The 23,874-nt window shown below is 40.2% G+C and overlaps 1 protein-coding gene across 1 annotated transcript in view; it reads right to left on the bottom strand.

Moving 5' to 3' along the window:
- Positions 1-9,418: 9,418 nt before the first annotated feature.
- REEP3 (receptor accessory protein 3) overlaps positions 9,419-23,874 on the bottom strand; it is a 65,427-nt gene continuing 50,971 nt past the window's right edge. The window contains exons 6-8 of the mRNA XM_063307578.1: positions 15,449-15,599; positions 14,502-14,650; positions 9,419-12,883 (exon numbers count right to left, since the gene is read on the bottom strand). Coding sequence (XP_063163648.1) covers positions 12,827-12,883; positions 14,502-14,650; positions 15,449-15,599 — 357 coding nt within the window. The 3' untranslated portion in view covers positions 9,419-12,826. The remainder of the gene's footprint in view (positions 12,884-14,501; positions 14,651-15,448; positions 15,600-23,874) is intronic.

Consider the following 23,874-nt stretch of genomic DNA (forward strand, 5'->3'; position numbering starts at 1 on the left):
TGGCTGGTTTCAGGGTTACGTGGCCTCGTGATTGGAAGTAGGTTGGTTTGAAAGCACCTTTATTTCGAATGAAAAATCAGGTATTATAACTGATTATGGTAATTTATTAATACAATACACACAAAGCAGCTGTGTTAGTGGAATGTGCAATCTAGTCTAGACGTACTCTGGTTAAACCTAATCCAACGCCTCCAAAGATGTGGCTGTTTTATAGCAGGGTTTCTCAAACTTGGCAGTTTTAAGATGTGTGGACCAATTCCCTTGCTGGCTGGGAAATTCTGGGAGTTGAAGTCCACACATCTTAAAAGTTGCCAAGTTTGAGAAACACTGCTTTACAGTGTTTTCCACTGGCCCATTTTCATTGTGCTATTAACTTCTGGCAAAAACGACATTATGGAAAGCAGAGGCAGGGTGAAAAAAAATGTAAAAGCAGGAGATCAAAAGAAATTTAACTAACTTCCTGTGGAATCTAAAATAATCCATTAGTCTCTGGGGGTGGATCATTTTAATAGATCCCCCACCCTTGCAGAGGAGAAAATCTGCAGACAGTCTAAACTTTGCCAGGACTATGACACCTGGGTGACTGTTAGGCTTCTGACATTCAGATCACCTTCCTGACTGGCCAAGAAAACAATGTCCAGAATATGTCCTGCAATATGTTTGGGGCCAATGATGTGTTGTGACAGCCCCATGGATATCATGGCAACCATGATGTCCTCGGCCACTGCAGAACAAGTATCTTGGGTATGTATGTTAGATCCCCCAGGACAATCGGTCTGGGAGTCCTCAGTGCCAGGTCTGAGATGAAGTCTGTCAGCCTAGACAGGGAGACTGATGGGCAGCTAGGTACACCAACAGAATCCCCAGTCTATTCCAATTGCCCAACACAAGATACAGATGTTTATGACAACACAAGATACAGATGTTTCAACCAGACAAGAAACTTCGAGAGGAAGATGGAATCCCGATGGACTGCAGCAACTCCCCTCCCCAACCTTCATGTCCATGCTGGTGATGGACAAAGTACATGGGTGGGCACAATTGCGGGAGGCTAACTCCTATTTTACTCACCCAGGTCTCTGTTGTATGTACTAGCATTCCTAACACTCACTAGTAAGAATAAGCTATATGTATTTGAACTGGAGATATGTAAGATCTAATGAAACTTTCATTTTATATATGTGTGTTTGTACAGTGTAGGGAAAATAAGTGGTTCTTTTGTTCATTACCTTAAAGGTTAATAAGAAAAATATCCAGAATAGTACTTTCTTAAATTGATTTATGGTTACTTTTATTTTATTCATGAAAAGAATTTCATTTTTGCACTTTCAGCTTATGTATAAGTGAAGTTATTGCTCTCTGAATTTGAGGAAGGGGTGTTAGGTATGTTCGTCACCTTGAGTTATTTATAAAAATAATAAGGGTGGGGTAGAAAATAAATAAATAAATATTATGATGTCCATTGAAATTAAATAGTTTGAACACTGTCTTTATTATTCGTGCTTTAAAGGTTATTGTTTGATCCAATCCCAGTAATTCCCTTTGGAGCACTATTACAGATTGTGTTTTTATTTTACATGAGTGCTGATCATGTTATGTTTAGAAGACTGCTAAAAAAGGAAAGGCCACATGCAATCTGGTGATCAGCAGTAGTATATAATTAAAATTAGCGTAATGCATAGTTTTCTATGTTCAAAAATATGGATGTCAGTCCATAGCTTGGTTAGTTCATAGATGGTAATCCATGTATTATTTTTTGTCATCCTTCATGCAGACTTATAGGCAACCTAACATAGCAGAAATGAGTGAGGTAGGGGGTATAGTGGCTTATCTAGACAAGCAAATCACTAACTGACAAATATCAGGCTTATGCTAACAAAAGTCAGGAATGCCCAGAAACCCTGAATCAGTTTTTAATTCAGACCAGGAGCCTGTCTTAAGGCACATATGGCAGAAAACAGTATCTTTCAGTATCATCTGGCAGGCTTGACAACAGACTAAGCTAGCAGTAAAGCAGCTGGTTGTACTTAGGCATTAAAAAAAAGTAGTTCAGCAAATTCTTCCTATTTTTAAAATATTTTATCAAATATCTATACTGTAAACATATGAAAATTTGGAGCACTTCACAGATGAAACATGTAAGCTCTTAAACTAACCCCAGTTTAACAAGTTTTCTTATTCTTCAAACAATTCCCTCAAGATACACATTGATCAAGAGTAACTCTTTTCTAGGCACCTTACATGTCTGCTCATCCTGTACTAAAGAGAGCCCTAACTATGAATTTAGGATGAATACTATACGTTAATTACTATGAATGCAGCATCTTGTAGATTGTGATGGTTCCTTGGACATAAAGCAACACAAATCACAGATTTCTTTAAGGAATGTTGTCAAATCTGAAATAAGAGATTGAAGAATTCTCAATATAGTCCTCAACCTTTAAAAAAATATAATGAAATGAGATGTATGTGAAAGAATAGATTTGACCTATCAAATCAAGCCTGGGGAAGCCAAGCACCCACATAATCTTTTCTCCATTTGTAGGGATTTTTTTCCCCATTCCCCATTAAACATTGGTACAAGCCATTTCACTGGGGGAATCCCCAGCTGCTGTTGAGGAAGTGCTGAATGCACCATTGCTGCCAGTCAGTTCTTTGACCCAGCCAGATGAACCAGTACTTATTTTCAATGGTTAATGCTGTATGCATACTGAACAAAGCAGTAGTGGTGACTCTATCGTTGACACTACCAAATCTGGGCTACAAAAATCTAGACAAGTGCTGGATGGCAACAAGAAGTCTTCCAGGCTTTAGCAGCCCAGATCTGGTAGTCCTTGTTCTCTCAGGCTCCCAGACATCTTCAGGTACGGTAGTATTTTAAATTACAGTCATTTAAAAATACAATTTAGCACTACAGCACATTGCAACTACAACACACCATTAAAAACATGAGAAGTGTTGTTTGTAGGATGGTTCTTACCATGCTATTCTGTTTTACCATAAGTAAGGCAAGGAAGCAGAGATAGGATGCCTTCCAGCCATACTCAATCATATTTCTAGCCTGATGAGACAAGAATACATGGGATTGTAGTGAGTGGTGGCAACAGAACTACTAGTTTTATTTACATATTTGTGTACTTCCCATTGTATCAGATAAGCAGGACAGAGGACTCGTTCCTTATTCAGCTTGGCCCAAAAACTGCTGCAAGAGAATTAGATGAACAGTGAGTATTATGATGAAAAGAAGATAAAATCTATAGTTCTTTGAGGCCAAAGCTTGATGCATTAACAGCTTTTGTATCCAGTACATTTTAAAGTATTCCCATCGAATTTTTTATGGGTGACCATGACATACTTCAGCTATGTAACCAACAGGGATCGGTTACATCTTCACATACATGTGTGTAGTATAACTTTATTGATTAGTAAATTGACCATATCAAAACAATGGGCATCAGCCACAATAAGATACAATAAAATGAAATAAAGATAAAATAAGATAAAATAGACTAAGGTAAGATAAAATAAATAAAATATAGTGAGGGAAGAAGAAATGCTTTGTTACAGTCCCAAAATATGGCTCTGTCAAGTAGTGTCTGTGACTATTGAGCCCTTGCTGGGACATATAATTGGCAGTTGAACAAGACATGCACAACATCTTTCTGGTGCTCCATGAATACATGTTCTCTCAGAATATGGCACTTGGTGGAATTGTCCATATTTAACCATAGAATATAGCTGCTCAAATCTTGCTCTGGTAAGGGCTATCCTATGTTATTGAGACAAACCCACTGTCAAGTATTTTTCTGACATTCTAGAGATCGCTGTGGCCTTTACTGAATTTTGTTTAAAGTGGTTAACCCAAGGCCCTGTATCCGTAAAAACCACCCCTAAATATGAGAGTCTATTTGTTCTATAGGCTCCCTGTCCAAGTGCCAGTTGTATTTGGCCCATCTTTTTCCAAAAAGCACTACTATGGATTTAGTCTTATTAATATTCAAAGAATTAGAGGCACAATAGGCACCAAATTGCCCCATCAGTATTCTCAGGCCTACTCGGGAGTGTGCCATCAGAACTGTCATCTGCATACAAAAGGATGTTGGTATGTTTGTTAAGGATCTTTGGCATGTGAACATCTGTAGCCTGGAGGAATCCTGGGATATCATTGACATAAAGGTTAAACATTAGAGCCAAGACACATCTTTGTCTAACACCTTTGTAAGTGGATATGCTCTGTGTGAGAGAGCCATTGACTCTGGTATGGACTTTCTGGCATGTATTTGTATAGAGGGCCTTTACCAGGTATAGAAGTCGGGTTCTATATTTAGCTTGGCCAGCTTCTTCCATAAGGCGTCTCTGTTTATGGAGTCAAATGCTGCACTAAGATCTATGAAAAATGTGAACAGGTGTTTACCATCTATTGTATATTTAGTAATAAGATGGTGTAGAATGAAGCAGATCTGTTGTGAAAGGCCAGGTCTAAACCCAGCCTGTTTTTCCACATACATATGGTTAAGTTGTAATTATAACACAAGAGAGCCAGTTTGGTGTAGTGGTTAAGGCATCAGTCTAGAAACCATGAGGCCGTGTGTTGTAGTCCCGCCTTAGGCACAAAGCCAACTGGGTGACTTGGGCCAGTCACACCCTCTCAGCCCTAGGAAGAAGCAGGCAAGAACAAACTACTTCTGAAATCTTAGCAAGCAGTATAATTACAGCCTTTATTGCTCTAGCTCTGTGGTTTCTCTTCAACTTTGCAAGTAGGATATTTTCCCAGTGACAATGATTCAGAGGTCTTTAATGGGCCATTTTCTGAGGTCAATATCTCAACCCATTCTCAGTGCAATGACTAGAATATATTTGGAATACTCAGAACTGCTAACTTCCATCTGGGAGACAAGGAGGGGAGGTATTGAAAAGAATGGAGTAGCCTTTCAATTACTAAGAATCTGATAGAAGTTTTTCCTCCATTTGCTAGGAAGAGATGAGAGTTTGGGAAATGGTATGTTAGGGGCTGCAGTTACTACCCTGGCTTACACTGTCAGTATATACCCACTCATCCTGTACTACTGGAAACAAATTCCAGACGGATCCCAGGGCTGTATCTTCTGTATAGGATGAAAAGTCATAGACTTACCAGAAACATGTTGCTTCAAAACCTGAAAGAAAATGTGGCAGGCTGAGGAAACAACCTGGTGGTCTAGAGATAAGCGTTTTGTACTAAATATAACTTCTTGGAGTACTTATATTTTAACCAGTTTCCTTCAAATTGGTTGGTTGTTAGACACCAGATTCTCACACAGTGTATTTTACTTTGGAGAGCTTGAACAGAAAAGAAACCAGAAAAATAGATGTTACTTGCTTCTGCCTCTCTTCACAAATCAGTAGTATAAAGATACTTGCATGTAAAATAGTAATTCAGATCAGGAATAAAATCAAACTCCCATAATTTTCTGTTCCCCATTGCAAGCAGGAGAGCAACCAGCCATCAACTGAATGTACACTGTCTTTTATCCTCGCCAGTAGTTTTCTGCTGGAGCCAGCTCATGCTAGCTCATGAGAGCAGATTGTTAAATTGTCTGCTAGTTGAGAGCAGAACCGAGCCACCAAGGCTGGAGCGCCGATCAGCTCTTTGGTGGCCAGTAGCATCAGTGAGGCCGTTGAGGCCTTGGATTATTTTTCTGAGAGCCAGTTGTTACCAGTACAACACTGCTTACAAGTATTCAGGAAAGCTGCAGTGAACCATAAACCTTGACAATCAATGCTTGCTAAAACACAAGTCCGTTTCTCATTGTGGTGTAACTTTTCCCCTAAAGAAAGCTACATCCAGCAAGCCAGCACAGCAGCATGTACAAATTGTTCAGAAATGCTTGTGGGGAGGGGAGCGTTTTGCCATCTTTCCAGATGCACACATGTCACCATTCCTTAATAGTCAACTTCTGGACTATTAGCATGAAGAATTCAAATAACTTCTTTCAGGTACTTTGAACAAAATAATTGGTTTTAGACATCTTAAATAACCAGAGTGTCATTTTAAAAAGAGCAGTACATACCCCCCCTTGACTAAATGTGCCATTCATTGATATGTGAACTAGCATTAATGAATTTTGGCTTATTATAAACACCTTTACAACTTTTTCTATTCACAGTAAGGTAAGACAAATGTCAATAGAACTTAAAGTTATAATCATCATTGGCAGATAGGTGGAGAATCTTAAAATTAAAAATGCTGTGCATGGAGAGTTGCAGGGGTGGGACGAACATTTATTCTTTGTCAGAGTTACACGTTTCACATTCCAAAGGGGGGTGGGGAGCTGAAAGGTCATAAGTAGCTCATTCACACAAATGTTTCTAATCAAGAATGTCTACCCAAAACTATCAGCCATGCTGATGTTTAGGGAAGAACTTCGAAAGATACTGTATTTGAGCATCAGTAGAAAATTAGCCAAAATATTATTTTTATAAGAATGAAGTCATATCCTTTTAGCTTCCTCTATCAGCTTGGTATTGCTTTATAACCATTGAAAAGACATAATCTCTAAAATTAAAACAGCACATTGGAAGACGTGATTTATACATATGTTACCTTGGAAATCAGACCTCCTTAGACAGGAAAGTGTAATGATTACTGTCATGTGTGTCTATTAGTGATCCAGTTCCACTATAAATGTACTGAAGAGTGTTCTGAATTATGACTGGAGAGGCGTATGTGACATTCCAGAAGTTGAACTCTACTTCCCATCATTCCTAGCCAGCACAGTATGTAAAGGACTGAGGAATTACAGGGATTGCAATCTGACATCTTGAGGTTCTGTATTGCCCAAGAGTGTTTCAACTAATTTAGCAAGACAAAACTTTGGATTTCTTCTTTCTTGACAAGAAGCCTCCATTCCAGTCAAAGGAGCTTCAGCGTTATGCAGTACTCTAGAGCATGGATGGCAGCTAATGAACACAGAAAGTTGACTGTGGAGATTAGCCCAGTTTTTTTTATCTCAGCTATTATCTGCGACCAAGCCTTCTCAAAAGGTTGGACATATCTGTAAGGTAAAATGCAATAAATTATTTGCTAGCAGATCACTAAGGCTATATGCTACATTTAAAATGTGCTTTTCTGTAGAATTACATTTGTAATTTTAATAAGCAACTTGCTACAGAGAGCAAAGCTGAGAATTTAAATGATTTAAGCTAACTTAAACCAAGAGGCAATAAACAAAAATTAAGGAGATTATTATTCCTTCTCATTCTAAAGAGTTATGCTAGTACAGTTGGTTGCTTTCAACCCAATTTACTTCCAAATTGTTAGATCCAAAATTCATAATCCCCATTGATGCCAGCTTGAGTTCCTTGGAGTAAGGATGAGATACAGATACAGTATATAGAATATACTGTAGCCCATCTCAGTGTACGTGAGTCTAGGCGATTTACAAGTAAAAAAATAAAAAATCTTACAAAAAACATACAAAGTTAAAAGGAGATAGCGTACTCCACCCACCAACCACCCCCAGGGCTGCATACAACTATCAGATCCCCAGGCTAGGTAGCAGAGCCAAGTGTTAATATTCAGATGGCAAGATGCTCCACAGGGCAGGGGAAATGGCAGAAAAAGCTCTCCTGCTGGACCCTGCCAGTTGGAATTCTTTAGCCGACAGGTTTCATAGCATGCTTTTCCTGCCAGACCAGGTGGAACAGGTCGATGTGATTGGGACGAGACAGTTCCTCAGGTAATCAGGGCCCATGCCTTGAAGGGCTTTAAAGGTCATAACCAACACCCTGAATTGGACCCAGAAGCAAACTGGCACCCAGTGCAGCTCATGCAGAAGTGTTACGTGCACAGCCTTAGACGCACCCATAACTGCACGTGCCACCTCATTCTGCACCAGTTGCAGCTTCTGGATACCTTTCAAGGGTAGCCCCATATAGTGTGTGTTGCAATAATCCATATAGATGACTAGGGCATGAGTGAGTGACTGGAAGGCTTCCCAATCCAGAAAAGGGCATAATTGGCGCACATCATGAAGTTGGGCAAAGGCCCTCCTAGCCACAACTGCCACCTGCTCCTTGAGCAGGAGTTGTGAGTCTAGAAGGCCCCCCAAGTTACACACCAGGTCTGTCTGGGGCAGTGCAACCACATCTAGGACCAAAGGTGGTAAGCCCCCAGATCCAGAAGAACTCCACAGCCACTCTGTCTTACCAGGGTTCAGTTAAAGCAAGTTGTTCCCCATTCAGACCCCCACAGCCTCCAAGCACAGCGAAAGAATACCCACAGCATCACTTAGTTCACCCAGGGGAGATGTACAATTGAATATCATCAGCATACTGGTGATATCTCATCCCTTGATGACGGATGATCTCAACTCAGTGGCTTCATGTAGATGTTAAAAAGGAACAGAGAGAGCACCAAGCTCTGCAGCACCCCATAAAGCAGGGGCCGCAGGCTGGATCTCTTGCTCCGTCAACACCAATTGGGAACGGCTCGGAGGAAGGAGGTGAACAAACACAAAACTGTGCCCCCCCCCGAGAGCCAACACAAAAGGATACCATGAGCAATGGTATTGAAGGCCACCAAGAGGTCAAGAAGAGCCAGGATGGATGCACTGCCCCATCCCGCTCTTGCCAGATACCATCTAAAAGCATGACCAACACCGTTTCTGTTCCATATTTGGGCCTGAAACCCAACTGGAAGGGGTCCAGATAATCCAGATTATACATAAAACCTGAATACAAGTGGCTTGGTAGAAACCAGTTTATATGCAAAGTTCTACTATAAACAGTAGAGGAAAGGGGTACTAAAAGGGGTAAAACCAATAGTAATGTTACAAAAGGAAATGGTACAAAGAAGCCCATTGCAAAAAGGGCTGAAATAGCAAGGTTTGTGGTACCTTAAAAAGTGATTGACAAAAGCAAATACTGCAATTGCAACACAATTGTATGTACTTTTCTTTAGATGTTCCTTTGCATTCAGTGAGTTGCTCCTAGGTAACCATGCAGGATTCACACTTCAGCCTTTGAAGATGCCAATTTGTTATTGTTCTTATTGTGATTAAACAAGTGGTATTTGGAAAGGTGCCACCAACTTCAGTAGCTCTACATACATAAATTTTATTGAGATGTTTGCATTCCACAAACAGTTGAAGATTTTCAAAGGGACCTAGTTGGATTTATTAGTGCTTCTCAAAAACTGACAGAAAAAAGTAAATCATACTCAGAATATTGACAAAAATGGTTTTCCAAACTGAGAATTACTTAATCTGTGGTCTAAGCTATCTGGTAAACACCAAATTAGGGGAAAGTTGTACTACTCAGACACAAAAGATACCAGAGTTAGCACAATTAATCTGATTTAAACAGATTCATGTGCTTCCTGCAATGGTTTTTATTTACCATAATTAGTTTGCATTTCATTTCAATGAGACAAGACAAACCCAATGAAAATATTCATTTTATTAAGTAACATTTTTAAAATATAAGCCATTGCATCTTCACAAATAGCAATTATGAAGATATAGTAGTTATCAGTACAAAATTCTAGAAAAAGACCTCTCAGTACTACAAATACATAAACAAGTTTGTAGTTATTACAGATAGAAAAGTTAAAGCTTTACAGACTTTAAAATTGTGAGTCCAAATGTTGAAATTGCATTTGTTAAAAATTGTTAAATTGAAGCAGTCCATTGTTCCCTTTGCATATTTCTTTTGCATAATACTTGTTAATATATTGACTTAGTGGAAGCCCTGTATCTTGGGTAAAGCATGTAAATCAGTATGGTATAACCATTACATTATTTTTTTAGCAACTATCTTGCTATTATATAATCCAAGAAGCTAAAAAAGAAGATAGGGCTGGTGGTGACACAGTGACATTTAGCTCAATGAACGATACCTCCTTTGAGCATTGTACCACTTGTAGTTTCATGGGAAGAGTCCTGAGTCTTTTGATGCCTCAGTGTCTATGCTGTGGGAATTTGCCTAGTAAGAGTTTTCCTTAAAGTGCACCCATATTAAAAATGTTTAAACTTTACACATTTCTTGTTTGGGGGGCAACTCTCAGAATCCCTGAATATTGGCCATACAGGCGAGAGCCTCTCAGAGCTACAGTCCAAAACACAAGCACTTCTCTGACAACACCAGATGTATGATAGGTGGACAATCTGCGGGCCAGATGTGGCGCACTCTCGATTCCATTTGCAATACCCAGGGGAGGGTTTTAAGGAGTAAATAAGTATCTTAAACCTGACTGAAATTTGAAGAAACTACTGTACTATTTAAAAACTCTCTCACACCCACTGGGGTTAAGCAGCAAAATTTCAGCCTTTAACACTTCACAAGGAAATGCAAAATGCCAAAAAATACAGCCCTGTCAACCCTGGCAATATCTACAGTCATGCCTCTGTGGCTTTTAGAGAGGAAGCACTGTTTACCCCCTGTAGCTGAAAAAATCTACTACCTAATGTATTTTCTTATACAATAATATAGATAGGAAGAACTTAAAAATAGCCAATAAGTCTACCTTTTTCACTGCCAGATCAAATCTATTTGACAAGACCTAGATAATTTTTTTTTAAGTCTGAAATGCCATCTTACTCAATAGTTGTTGAAATTACCTGGTTTGATCTGGAGGAAGATACAAGTTTGGATGATTATTTGTCTGACTTAGTACAATGAGCTTTTCTACATAGTAAGTGGCAAATGTCCTAAAATGAAACACGAAACTAAGATGAATGTTGAAACAAAAGCAGAATTTTTTTCCCCACAACTGAAGGTTGTCAGTATGCTGAACATATTTTTTAACTGATGTAAAGTTTACCAATCAAAGATCTAGAACATGGGAAAACTTGTGAAAGATAATGCTAGGACATCTTGGGTTTATTGTATGCTTTTTAATCACATTCCATTCTTCCTATACCCAACATAACCACACTAATAAATACAATGAAATGTAAAAGCAGGCTGTCTTTCTGTGATAAAATCTATTTCTGATGTCCACAATAATATAGAAACAGTAATTTACTTTCGTATACTGGAGAGACCTCCAGGATGCCATACTGACTTGTTAGCTCTTCCCCAGAGAACATTATATATTTTGCCTGAGTTTTCTGCAAGTTTCTTAGTAAGCCACAAGCAACTTATCTTCCTTTGGGATCTATTTACCTTTGCTTAAAGCCTAGTCTCAAGTGATAAAACAACCATTTTTTTCAAGTGTTCCTTTTAAAAAGTTGCTAGGATTTACAGCTATGATAAACCTTAAAATGTCAATCTCATTTCATTAGTTGTTAAATACTATTTAATAAGCACTTGCCATGATTCTTACACCCAGATGCAATACTAAAGCGTGTTATCCTAAGAGACAAGAAGACTTACTTGACCAGCAAAGGCAAGTTATCTTTCAAGAAACTAGCAAAGAGCAATGTTTTCCAAACTACCATTTCAGAACCATACCTTAAATGCATGCATGAATTTAAAAGAATTCCACATGTTGCTCTGAGAAAAGGACTAAGTAGGCAGTCAACGTCAGCTATACAGAGTAGGGCTTTCCAGCCTGCCTACTAGTCGAACAGCTGGAGTACTCCAGTTTTCTCCTGTCGCTTACACATCTAAGCACAGCCCTTCAGCTTTGTTGTACATGAAAAATGGTTACCCAAACAAAGTAAAAAAACCAACCAACCAACCATACAAACATGCAGGATTTAAAAAACAGCCTAAGAATTCAAAGTCTGACTTTTTTAAAAAGAAGTACTGTTTAGATGTGGGTTTTCATATTAAATTTGTGTCTAATACATGATAAAACATACCTGACTGCAGAATCTGATTTTTTTCTATTCAATATATTCCTATTCCTTTTTACATATAATAGACAGAAACTAACTCAAAGGAAACCTAGCAGCATCCTTTAACCTGTTTTGGTACATTCATAATTAGTAGTTGATACAAAGGTATTAATTAGCGAGCACACATTTTGCATACAGAAATTCCTAGCTTCAATTCTCAGCATCTGCAAGGAATGCTGTAAGATTTCCTGTATGAAAATCTGTACAGAAACAGATAACTATGATTTTCATCATCAGCTATGCCAAATGCACAAGCTAACTCAAACCATTAAGGTAAACAATACAGAAGCCTCATAGGAACAAGTGAAACCCAAGACAGTCTTCACACTGAACAACAGTATCTTCATGTCACGACATTGAGAGGAATTTCAAAATGGAATGAAAATGGCCGATTCCACAGGGTGATGCAACCCTCTTCCATGACCTTAAACAGCTCTTTGGATCCAAGCCATTCAGAGGATTAGTTCCAAAATATGCCCCATGTCCTTCACTCATTTTTCATGCACTGGACTTTGACAACTGCAGGAATTTAAAAATACAATGCATTCAACAAGCAGCTTTCCAACATAGTACAGAAATTCTACAGATGTGCCATTTTTTTTAAGCGTTGGACATCAGCCAACATTGAAAGCACTCATTTATGGAAGCCACAATTAAGAATCTGCCGTGAAATAATTTAATTTATGAAGCACAGAAATCTAATGTGTTATCCATATTCACAAGAAGTTTCTTTTTTTAATAAAATGTGACTATGTTCCTCTCTTAAAAGAAAAAAATGTAACTGCATTTTTGGTATCTATGAAACTGAAGCACAACATGCATCGAGGGGGACTTTTCCTTTCTCTTGCATGACTGAAATAAAGCTCTATGTTGAGAATAGGAATCCACATACAGTAAATACCAACGGTTTCTCTTCAGAGAATGGGAAAAGCCCTGCGCACAGGACCAGAACACAGGAGCCCTGCAGAAAACTTAGTGCAGATGTTTGCTTTTAGTTGAAAGATTTAGAAGCACACTTGCGGCCTTCTCTTCGTTTTGTATTTTAGTGAGCCATATCGCACCTGGAACAAATAAAGAATGTTGTGAAAGATTTTAAGATATCTGCAAGAAAATTTCTAATGCAAAAACCCCTGAAGTTGGTTACTTATTTCCTGATGGGGAGGGGAGGGGAGGGGAGGGGAGGGGAGGGAATGGTATCCAGCATAAGGACATGAATGAAAGACAAATAGCAACCTGTGACAGAATACAATCCATCCATTTCACATCTGTATGCAATTCACCCAAATGACTTACAATAGGCACAGATATTGTAAGGGGATACAAATAACAACCCACAAGGCCCCCCATGTTCCATTCTCTTTATTTTGCTCTCCAAGACTGGCATTACAAAAAAATAAGAATGAAAATTGGAGCTGTGCCTTGATTTCCACTGAGCTACAATTAGATCAGCCTTCCATCCTTCCGAGGTCAGTAAAATGAGTACCCAGCTTGCTGGAGAAGGTGATGACTGGGGAAGGCAATGGCAAACCACCCCAGTATAGTCTGCCAAGCAAGCGTTGCAAAAGCGACATCCCCCCAAAAGGTCAGACAAGACTCAGTGCTTGCACAGGGGACCTTTCACCTTCACACAATTGGATCAGGAGCCAATGGCTGGTACAGTTCCTCCTCCTACCCTTTTTCTATCCCCAGGTAAAATAGTTTTTATTCTTCCAGATCTTTTAATTACATCTTCTTGTCTTCAGAGTTTTGTTTTGTTATACTGGTTTTTAGTGTTACTTTTTTAAAAAAATGAACTGTACTTTTTTTTTTTTTTTTTTTTAGAAGAAAACTTTTTTGGACAGGTGAAGTTAACAATGTCTTCATAAAGAAAATCATACAGTATGGGAATAAAAATAAAAAACCTCCAAGCCCCTGCAACATAAACTGCCAGGGAACCATAATTTCCTGGGATCAGATACAGATGCGAAAATGGAACCACCACAACGCAATACTCTCAATTTCCACAACAGCTTGCCTAGAAGGATATAATAAGAATGTGTTTGGGAGATACAGGAAAATCATCAGGATCGTATGTCATTTGTCTCTAGCACAGTCACACATGAGGATGACTAACTCGTGAATCAAAATCACAAATGATTGATACTGAATTATGTAATATGATAGAAAATATTGAAATTATTGCTAACAAAAATGCTGCAAGAGTTGGTGAAGTGCTAACTGTAAAACTTCCCCTTTCAAATCTGTTCTAACAGCTTTTTTGCTAACGTTTCAAATAAAATACAGTATATGAGCAAAGAAGTGAGCAATATTACTAATGAAGGACATTCTTCAGGATGACATAGGCACCAATAATCTTCATATAAATACTACAGTTTTTAAGTGAACTTCACTGTTTAAGAGTACATTCAGATATAGCCACAAACCCTTATTTACTTTTACAGGAAGAAATTGCTGTGCAATCTCAGTTCTCCCTTCTAGCTCCACAAGAGGAGGTTTTTTTCCTAAACCAAACCAGACTTTGCTGTTTAATCTGAACAGACCAGGATCAGATTCTGATTTGTAGTTTTCCTGCATCATGATTCAGAAAAATTAAGCTTCCACTTTAGAATGTTCTCTATGAAAAATGTTGATTTGCACCTTTTTATAGCATTTTATACTGTCAAGAACAAATTTACTTGCCTCTTTGCGTCCTTTTATCGTTTTTACAGATTTCATACTTTGTGTTCGACGGAGACCTCTCTGAGCAAACATCTCATCCTCTGAATATGTCCCTTCCCTCTCTTCATCTGTTTTATCATCTTCAGAATCTTTTATTGGAATACCATAACCTGAGGTATAAAATCCAAATTCAAAATACTGTTATACCAGTGAGTTATTATTACTTACTTTTAAAAAGGAACATTCAAAGTTCAAGGCTATGAGGTTTTTTTCCCCTCAAAAGGATAGCTATACAAAGATTTGTAACTAATCTAAAAGCCTGAAAGTAAAAGCAGCACTAAGGACAGAAAACACCTGTTTTCATCACACCTGTTTTGATAGTATGTGGTCTGGCTAAGGTGGAAATCAAGGGAAACTGGTTTGTGTAAATTTAGTGGGTGGGAAAGATACATGAAGGAATGGAGGTAGGAACCAAGGGCTGGGTGGGTGGGTGAAGATGAGAGAGAATAAAATTATTCCTGCAAAATCTGGAAAACTTTTGATGATAAATAAATTCTGACCCTGCTCAGAACTGGTTATTCTGAGTTCATTAAAAGTGGCTTGATCTCAAAAGATGACTATTCCTGCCATTTTTTTAAATTAATGCATGATACAATTTTCTATCCAATTCCCTTCGAGCTGGGGTTAGGGTTATGTTACCCATTTAGAAAGACTCAGTGATGGTATCAATTCCATGCCTATACCCAAGCTGATGGTTTTGGAGGCAGGCACTAAAGCAGGACTTACAGAAGTCTTTGAGGGAATTTTCTTTGAAACTCCAGCAGCAAGTCCCACAGAATCACATTTCCAAGTTTTAAAGAGAGGGAACAGTGCCCATTTTGATCTGACTTCAATGGAGGGTCATCCACCACTGCTACACAAAATGTGACCTAGACAATCAGAACTAGCCCACTTAATAATATACCAACCTAAGGGTTCGCTGGGAGTGGAGGTTTTGCTTTTCTTTTTGGTAGCAGGCAAAGTTTGGTAGTGCCTTTGTCCCATTGGTTCATCATCTGGGATTGCTGTGAGGTCGTGCATACTGAAACTCCGCAGCTTTTCTGATATTGCCCCTTGACCCTGTAACATTGAAGGGGAAAAGTGATATGTCGTTACATGGAATGAAGGAATCCTCTGGATCTTTTTTGTCAAAGTTGATATAGAATCATGTGAAAAAGTAAGTTTTGATGTTTTCAACATAGTTTAACATACAGGTATTTGATCTTCATTTCCACAATACTGATAGATAAAGGGGCTATAATGTAACAATTATCATGCATCATTTACCGCCAAGAATTTTAGGTGCCAAAATAAACCCCAAAATTGGGTTCGGCTTATGCGCAGATGGGCTTGTATGCAAGTAATACTTTTTCAAGTACCCAAATAGAGGTAGTCCTCGCTTAACAATCCTAATTGGGACCGGCAACTCTGTTGCTAAACAAAGCGGTAGTTAAGCGAAATGCCACATCACTGCCCTACTTATTGACAGTAGTTTGGGCAGTCCCTATTACTGTGAAGTGAATCCAGCGCAGTTGTTTGGCAAAGACTCACCCCAATCCAAGCCATTCCTGGCTTGGTCCCTCCCAGCCCTAAGCCTCAGCTTTTCCAAGGTCAGGGACTGCCTTAACTCTCACCACTCATCTCCCCCCATCTCTGCCCTTCTGGCCGCCTGCCTACCTACTGCTGTTCCCACCACCCTGCCTCCCACTACTGGCCAGGACAATCCTTTGAGCTGCACCTCACTGTATGCCCCTGCTGGCTGGGATGATCCTTAGCACGAAGGATCAATGAGGAAGGATCGCTGTGAGAAAATCTGCTGCATGAAGGATCATCCCGGCGACAGTGGCATGCAGCAAGGCACAGCATGAAGGATTGTCCTGCCTGCATTCCTTGCACCTATCTGCAGCACTCACTTGCCCATCAGTGCTCCCTGCCACCGGCACCCCCCACATTCCCCCAGCAGACCTTCATTGTTGTCTTTGCCTGCCTCCTCTCCACTGGGCTCGCCCTCCTGGTCACACACAGGTGAGTGAGAGCTATGGGCAGGTACTGTGGGCAGGAGGTGTGTGCCACCACCCTGCCAGGAAGGGACTACAGCCCTGCCAGCCAAAGCAATCCTTTGCGTTGTGCCTTGCCATGCACCACTGCTGGCCGGAACAATCCTTAGCTCAAAGGATCGTCAAAGAAGGATCACTGCAGGACGATCTGCAGTGCAAAGGATTGTCCCGACCAGCAGGGGCACACGGCGAGGCATGGCATGTGGCAAGTTGTGGTGTAAGGATCGTCTGCCCAGCCGAGAATTCCTTTCCAGCCTGGCCTTAAACGATAGGGCTTAAAATTCTACACATCTGGGTAGCTGCTTTAACAATGACACACTGTAGTTCATTGGGGAGAAACCTGGATTAAAATTCTTCCTTGTCTATGAAGCTGGCTGGCTAAGCATGAGCCAACCACTCTCTTTAATCCTGTAATTCAATCCTCCTCGCAGGATTGGTCAGAATAAGGGGGGGGGGAGGGTGTAGAAACCAGAAACCTGAGCTTTGCGAAGGAAGGCTATATAACTTTAAATTAGAACAAGAGAAGCACCCAACCCATCACCTGGACATGCACCCCCCTTTTTTTAAAGAGCAGGAAACAGCACTGCAAAAGAAAACACAGCTAACAGCAGCTGCCCATCAGGCCTTGAATGAGCAACAACCCCCTTTCCCCCCCACATCCCAGATGCCTATATCATTACCTCGGAAACCAAACAAGCCACACCCTCTGTAAGGCAGAGCATCTTTTCTAGTCTAGTGTGGCAGTGATCTTTCAATGGTCCTCTGTGGAGTGAAGGGCTGCCATTGCCTGTGTGGAGAATCTATGTTGGCTGTTTTCTGAGTAGTAGCGGCATGGTTTCCTGCACTTTGGGCATGCGCTGGGGAGTGCAGGAAGTGCTGCGGGCAGTGGGGTGGCAGCGGCGGCAGGGGGTGGCCATAAATGTGAGCAGGCCAAATTTTTATCACATGACCGCAGGGTTCGTAAATTCAAGGACTGGTCGCAAGTCAATTTTTTCAGCACCATCATAAATAACGGTCACTGAACAAATGGACGTTGAGCAAGGACTACTTGTATCCCATATGTATTTGCATATAAGCCCATCTGTGGATGAATTGCAGGTCAGCTTATCTGTGGGTGCCACATTTTTCATGGTATTTTGGTTAAAAATTCAAGGGTTGGCTTATACATGAGTATATATGCTACTTACTTTTCACATGACTGTACAGCAGGTCCCCAGTTTAAGAACGAGTTCCATTCCTAAGTCTGTCCTTAAGTCAAATTTGTATGTAAGTCGGAACAGATGTTTAGCATCAGTTAGTCAAATGTTTGTCTTTTACCTTTCCATGAATATAAAACACTTAAGAAACACTTCCAAATTCACTAAAACATTTTAAACATAATAATACACAATGTAGTATTGTGTATTTAACCTGAAACATTGTACTTAACTCGATTTTTTAATATAATAGTCGTTATGGCAGTCCATTCTTGGACATTCTTAAACTGGGGACCCGCTGTATTGGACTTTTATAAAACATAGTATGTGCTGCTTGTCTTGGCTTCTAACAAAACAATCAGTTTGTGACAGCAATTCAAACTACACCACACAAAAAGATAAAAGTTACTTACATTAGCATACAATTGACCATTTTTTAAAATGTTAGATTAAGAACTATGTTTAGCATAACCGATTGCTTAATTCAACTTGCATTGGGAAATTTATCGTGTATCTAATGTAAAATCTGCATTAGGCCTATGCAGTTTATAGAAGCACTTGGGCAATCTATCTTCTTAAGCAGCTTGAAATAAACCTTGTTTGCAAATGTCCATTCCCATCAATATTAAGCTAGGCTTCTTTTCAGGTTACAATTTATCTGAAATTCTATGTAATTTTTAACATAATATTTCGGTAAGAATCAATCTCAGTCTTGCATTACAAATGAAAGTATTTCTAGATTTATAATTGTAGGGCAATAACCCAGAACAGCATCTATACCATAATTTGTTTCCTTCTTATCCTACACAGCCCTTAAATCTCTTTCTTCTGTAGAGGTTAGACATTTTAAGAGAACCCTTTTCATGTATATGGCTATCTAAATATAGCTCCAAACCATGGTACAAATGCTGACTCTCACACATCCTTTGGTCTTGAGTAAAAAGCTACATATTAGCATTTGTAATTATTAAGTAAACATACATAAAAACATAAATAAATTAGGTAAACATACATATTTTGCAAGAAAGCAAGATGAGAAGTTGTTTTGACAACCCTAATCTCTGGAGGTCACATTGTATCAAGCAGAGGAAATGAAATGTTTCCACAGCAGGCAGAGCACCACTGGAAGCCATAAACAAGCCACATAGTTTAGAAGTTGAGCATCCAGAAGATCCTGCCTTAATTTCAGTAAGTTAAGTTTCAAGACATTCAGGAAAGGGCTGGTGTGATCACAGGTTACCAAGGTTAGAATTCTTGCCTTAGGAAACTTTCAGTTTACTTATAATTGCAGGAGTGCTGGGGTCATGTCATTTTATCAGCTCTAATTTGTAAGAAGTTAACAGATTCAGAGGGTGACATTAATAGCAGCGGATGAATAGCATAAGACTTCTGCTGTTACTATACTGAGTACTCCGATGACTGCAAAAGAGGCAGTGGGAATAAGTCATGGCCTCCCCAAGTTTATCCTCTTAGGGGGCCTTTTGGGTCTGTACAATCACGTGCTTCTGTGACCTGTTTCACACATTATACTAAGCCATGGTTTGCTTAATCATGGAATCTGATATATCAAATTGGCTAAATTTACACAAACACACTAAGCCACAGGAAAGAAAGCCAGACAGCTTCTGAATTAATGAATCTAGCCTAAGTCCTCTGGTTCTTTTAATTTAGGTAAAGGTAAAGGTTTCCCTTGACGTAAAGTCCAGTCGTGTCCGACTCTAGGGGGCGGTGCTCATCTCCGTTTCAAAGCCTTGGAGCCGGCGTTGTCCATAGGACACTTCCGGGTCTTGTGGCCAGCATGACTCACGGAACGCCGTTACCTTCCCGCCGAAGCGGTACCAATTAATCTACTCACATTTGCATGTTTTCGAACTGCTTGGTGTGCAGAAGCTGGGACAAGCAACGGGAGCTCACCCCGCCGCGCGGTTTCGAACCGCCGACCTTCCGATCGACAGCTCAGCGGTTTAACCCGCAGCGCCACCGCGTCCCAACTTTTAATTTAGTTGCTGCTAAATTTAAGGGTGTAATTGTAACAACCTATTCAAATGTTCGCATCTTCACTGAGATACTACTTACTGAAAATTAGTTTCATGCTTTCACCTTGAGAAAAATAGGGTAAAAATGAATAAATATGGGCTTGGTCAGCATGGAACATTCTGGCATTACAAGATTGGAATTTCTCATCATGGAAATGCTCCCAATAAACTGAATTGCTGAAAATCTGACATAATGAACAAGCAAGATGGAATAATTCCTTCTACCATTGTTGTTGTTTATTCGTTTAGTCGCTTCCGACTCTTCGTGACTTCATGGACCAGCCCACGCCAGAGCTTCCTGTCGGTCGTCAACACCCCCAGCTCCCCCAGGGACGAGTCCATCACCTCTAGAATATCATCCATCCATCTTGCCCTTGGTCGGCCCCTCTTCCTTTTGCCTTCCACTCTCCCTAGCATCAGCATCTTCTCCAGGGTGTCCTGTCTTCTCATTATGTGGCCAAAGTATTTCAGTTTTGCCTTTAATATCATTCCCTCAAGTGAGCAGTCTGGCTTTATTTCCTGGAGGATGGACTGGTTGGATCTTCTTGCAGTCCAAGGCACTCTCAGAATTTTCCTCCAACACCACAGTTCAAAAGCATCGATCTTCCTTCGCTCAGCCTTCCTTATGGTCCAGCTCTCACAGCCATGTTACTACAGGGAACACCATTGCTTTAACTATGCGGGCCTTTGTTGTCAGTGTGATGTCTCTGCTCTTAACTATTTTATCGAGATTTGTCATTGCTCTTCTCCCAAGGATTAAGCGTCTTCTGATTTCCTGACTGCAGTCAGCATCTGCAGTAATCTTTGCACCTAGGAATACAAAGTCTTTCACTGCTTCTACATTTTCTCCCTCTATTTGCCAGTTATCAATCAAGCTGGTTGCCATAATCTTGGTTTTTTTGAGGTTTAGCTGCAAGCCAGCTTTTGCACTTTCTTCTTTCACCTTCATCATAAGGCTCCTCAGTTCCTCTTCGCTTTCAGCCATCAAAGTGGTATCATCTGCATATCTGAGATTGTTAATGTTTCTTCCAGAGATTTTAACTCCAGCCTTGGATTCCTCAAGCCCAGCTTGTCGCATGATGTGTTCTGCATACAAGTTGAATAGGTAGGGTGAGAGTATACAGCCCTGCCGTACTCCTTTCCCAATCTTAAACCAGTCCGTTGTTCCGTGGTCTGTTCTTACTGTTGCTACTTGGTCGTTATACAGATTCTTCAGGAGGCAGACAAGATGACTTGGTATCCCCATACCGCTAAGAACTTGCCACAATTTGTTATGGTCCACACAGTCAAAGGCTTTAGAATAGTCGATAAAACAGAAATAGATGTTTTTCTGAAACTCCCTGGCTTTTTCCATTATCCAGCGGATATTGGCAATTTGGTCTCTAGTTCCTCTGCCTTTTCTAAACCCAGCTTGTACATCTGGCAATTCTCGCTCCATGAATTGCTGAAGTCTACCTTGCAGGATCTTGAGCATTACCTTACTGGCATGTGAAATGAGTGCCACTGTTCGATAGTTTGAACATTCTTTAGTGTTTCCCTTTTTTGGTATGGGGATATAAGTTGATTTTTTCCAATCTGATGGCCATTCTTGTGTTTTCCAAATTTGCTGGCATATAGCATGCATTACCTTGACAGCATCATCTTGCAAGATTTTGAACAGTTCAGCTGGGATGCCGTCGTCTCCTGCTGCCTTGTTATTAGCAATGCTTCTTAAGGCCCACTCAACCTCACTCTTCAGGATGTCTGGCTCTAGCTCACTGACCACACCGTCAAAGCTATCCCCGATATTGTTATCCTTCCTATACAGGTCTTCTGTATATTCTTGCCACCTTTTCTTGATCTCTTCTTCTTCTGTTAGGTCCTTGCCATCTTTGTTTTTGATCATACCCATTTTGGCCTGGAATTTACCTCCAATGTTTCTAATTTTCTGGAAGAGGTCTCTTGTCCTTCCTATTCTATTGTCATCTTCCACTTCCGCGCATTGCTTGTTTAAAAATAATTCCTTATCTCTTCTGGCTAACCTCTGGAATTTTGCATTTAATTGGGCATATCTCCCCCTATCACTGTTGCCTTTTGCTTTCCTTCTTTCTTGGGCTACTTCTAGTGTCTCAGCAGACAGTCATTTTGCCTTCTTGGTTTTCTCTTTCTTTGGGATGTATTTTGTTGCCGCCTCCTGAACAATGCTGCCAACTTCTGTCCATAATTCTTCCGGGACCCTATGTACTAAGTCCAGTCCCTTAAATCTATTCTTCACCTCCACTGCATATTCCTTAGGAATATTAGTGAGCTCATATCTAGCTGATCTGTGGGTCTTCCCTAATCTCTTTAGTCTGATCTTAAATTGTGCAAGAAGAAGTTCATGATCTGAACTACAGTCAGCTCCAGGCCTTGTTTTTACCGACTGTACAGATGTCCGCCACCTTTGGCTGCAAAGGATGTAATCAATCTGATTTCGGTGTTGTCCATCTGGTGAAGTCCATGTATAAAGCCGTCTCTTAGGTTGTTGGAAGAGAGTGTTTGTTATGCAGAGCGAATTGTCTTGGCAAAATTCTATCAGCCTATGTCCTGCTTCATTTTGTTCTCCCAGGCCATACTTACCTGTAATTCGAGGTGTCATTTGACTGCCCACCTTAGCATTCCAGTCTCCCGTGATGAAAATAACATCTCTTTTAGGCGTGTTGTCCAGTAGGTGCTGCAGATCCTCATAGAACTGCTCTACTTCAGCTTCTTCAGCATTTGTGGTTGGGGCGTATATTTGGATCACTGTGATGTTAGATGGCTTGCCCTGAATTCGAATTGAGATCATTCTGTCGTTTTTTGGGTTGTATCCAAGCACTGCTTTAGCCACTTGACTATTAATTATGAAGGCTACTCCATTTCTTCTGTGGTCCTCTTGTCCACAGTAGTAGATCTGGTGGTCATTTGATGTGAAGTGGCCCATTCCAGTCCATTTCAGTTCACTGACGCCCAGGATGTCTATCTTTAATCTTGACATCTCACCAATAACCACATCCAATTTGCCCTGGCTCATAGATCTTACATTCCAGGTTCCAATGGTGTGTTGATCCTTAGAACATCGGATTCGCCGTTCACCACCAGCACCGTCAGCCGCTAGCCATCCTTTCGGCTTTGAGCTAGCTGCGTCATCACGTCTGGGGCTAGTTGAGCTCATCCTCTGTTCCTCCCCAGTAGCATTTTGACCATCTTCCGACCTGGGGGTCTCATCTTCCGATGGTATACCGACATATCTCTGGTTGTACTGATCCATTTAGTTTTCACGGCAAGAATACTGGGGTGGGTTGCCATTACCTTCCCCAGGGATCGCATTTAGTCTGACCTCTCTGTCATGACCTTCCCATCTTGGGTGGCCCTTCACGGTTTAGCTCATGGCATCACTGAGGTGCTCAAGCTCCAGCACCACGACAAGGTAACGATCCTTTGCTGAAGCCTTTACCATTACAAGTAGCTAAACAACTGGAAAGCTGTTTTTGATCTGATCAGCGTTTTATCAACAACCCTGTTTAAAGCCATACACAATCCTGGTTCATGGTTCTTGTTTAACAGATGGTCACTTGCTCGGCAGCTTGTTTGTTACTAGTCTCCACTAGCAGAAAAAGCCATCAGACAACATGTATAAGCTTGTCTGTTCATAATAAACAGAATTTCTGAAGAACTGAGAATAACATTAGTATGTTATAGGAAAAAGCATGGCTTTATTGATTGAATATTTAGTATTTAGTATTTAGAATAATTTAATATGAAGAGAAATAGACATCTGAACTGTTATTTCAGAAAACCTGGAAGTTTAATTGCACAACTTACATTCCCAGCTCCATTTTTCCCACTGCCTTCTCCACCTTAATGGACAAATTCTGCAGAGTATTTTTCAGAAGAGACTTCTTAGGAATAAGAAGCTTGTAGCTGAATAAACTGTGTTATCTTGGGGGTTTGAATGGCCAGGGAATAGCCTATTAAACCATCTGTGCTCTCAATAGTCACACACCACCTATACTTCTACAAATGTGACATTTTACACTGACTAAATTGCCATCACTACTTCTTTACA

Source organism: Candoia aspera, chromosome 6 (genome assembly GCF_035149785.1).
Source record: "Candoia aspera isolate rCanAsp1 chromosome 6, rCanAsp1.hap2, whole genome shotgun sequence".
Taxonomy (NCBI): Eukaryota; Metazoa; Chordata; class Lepidosauria; order Squamata; family Boidae; genus Candoia; species Candoia aspera.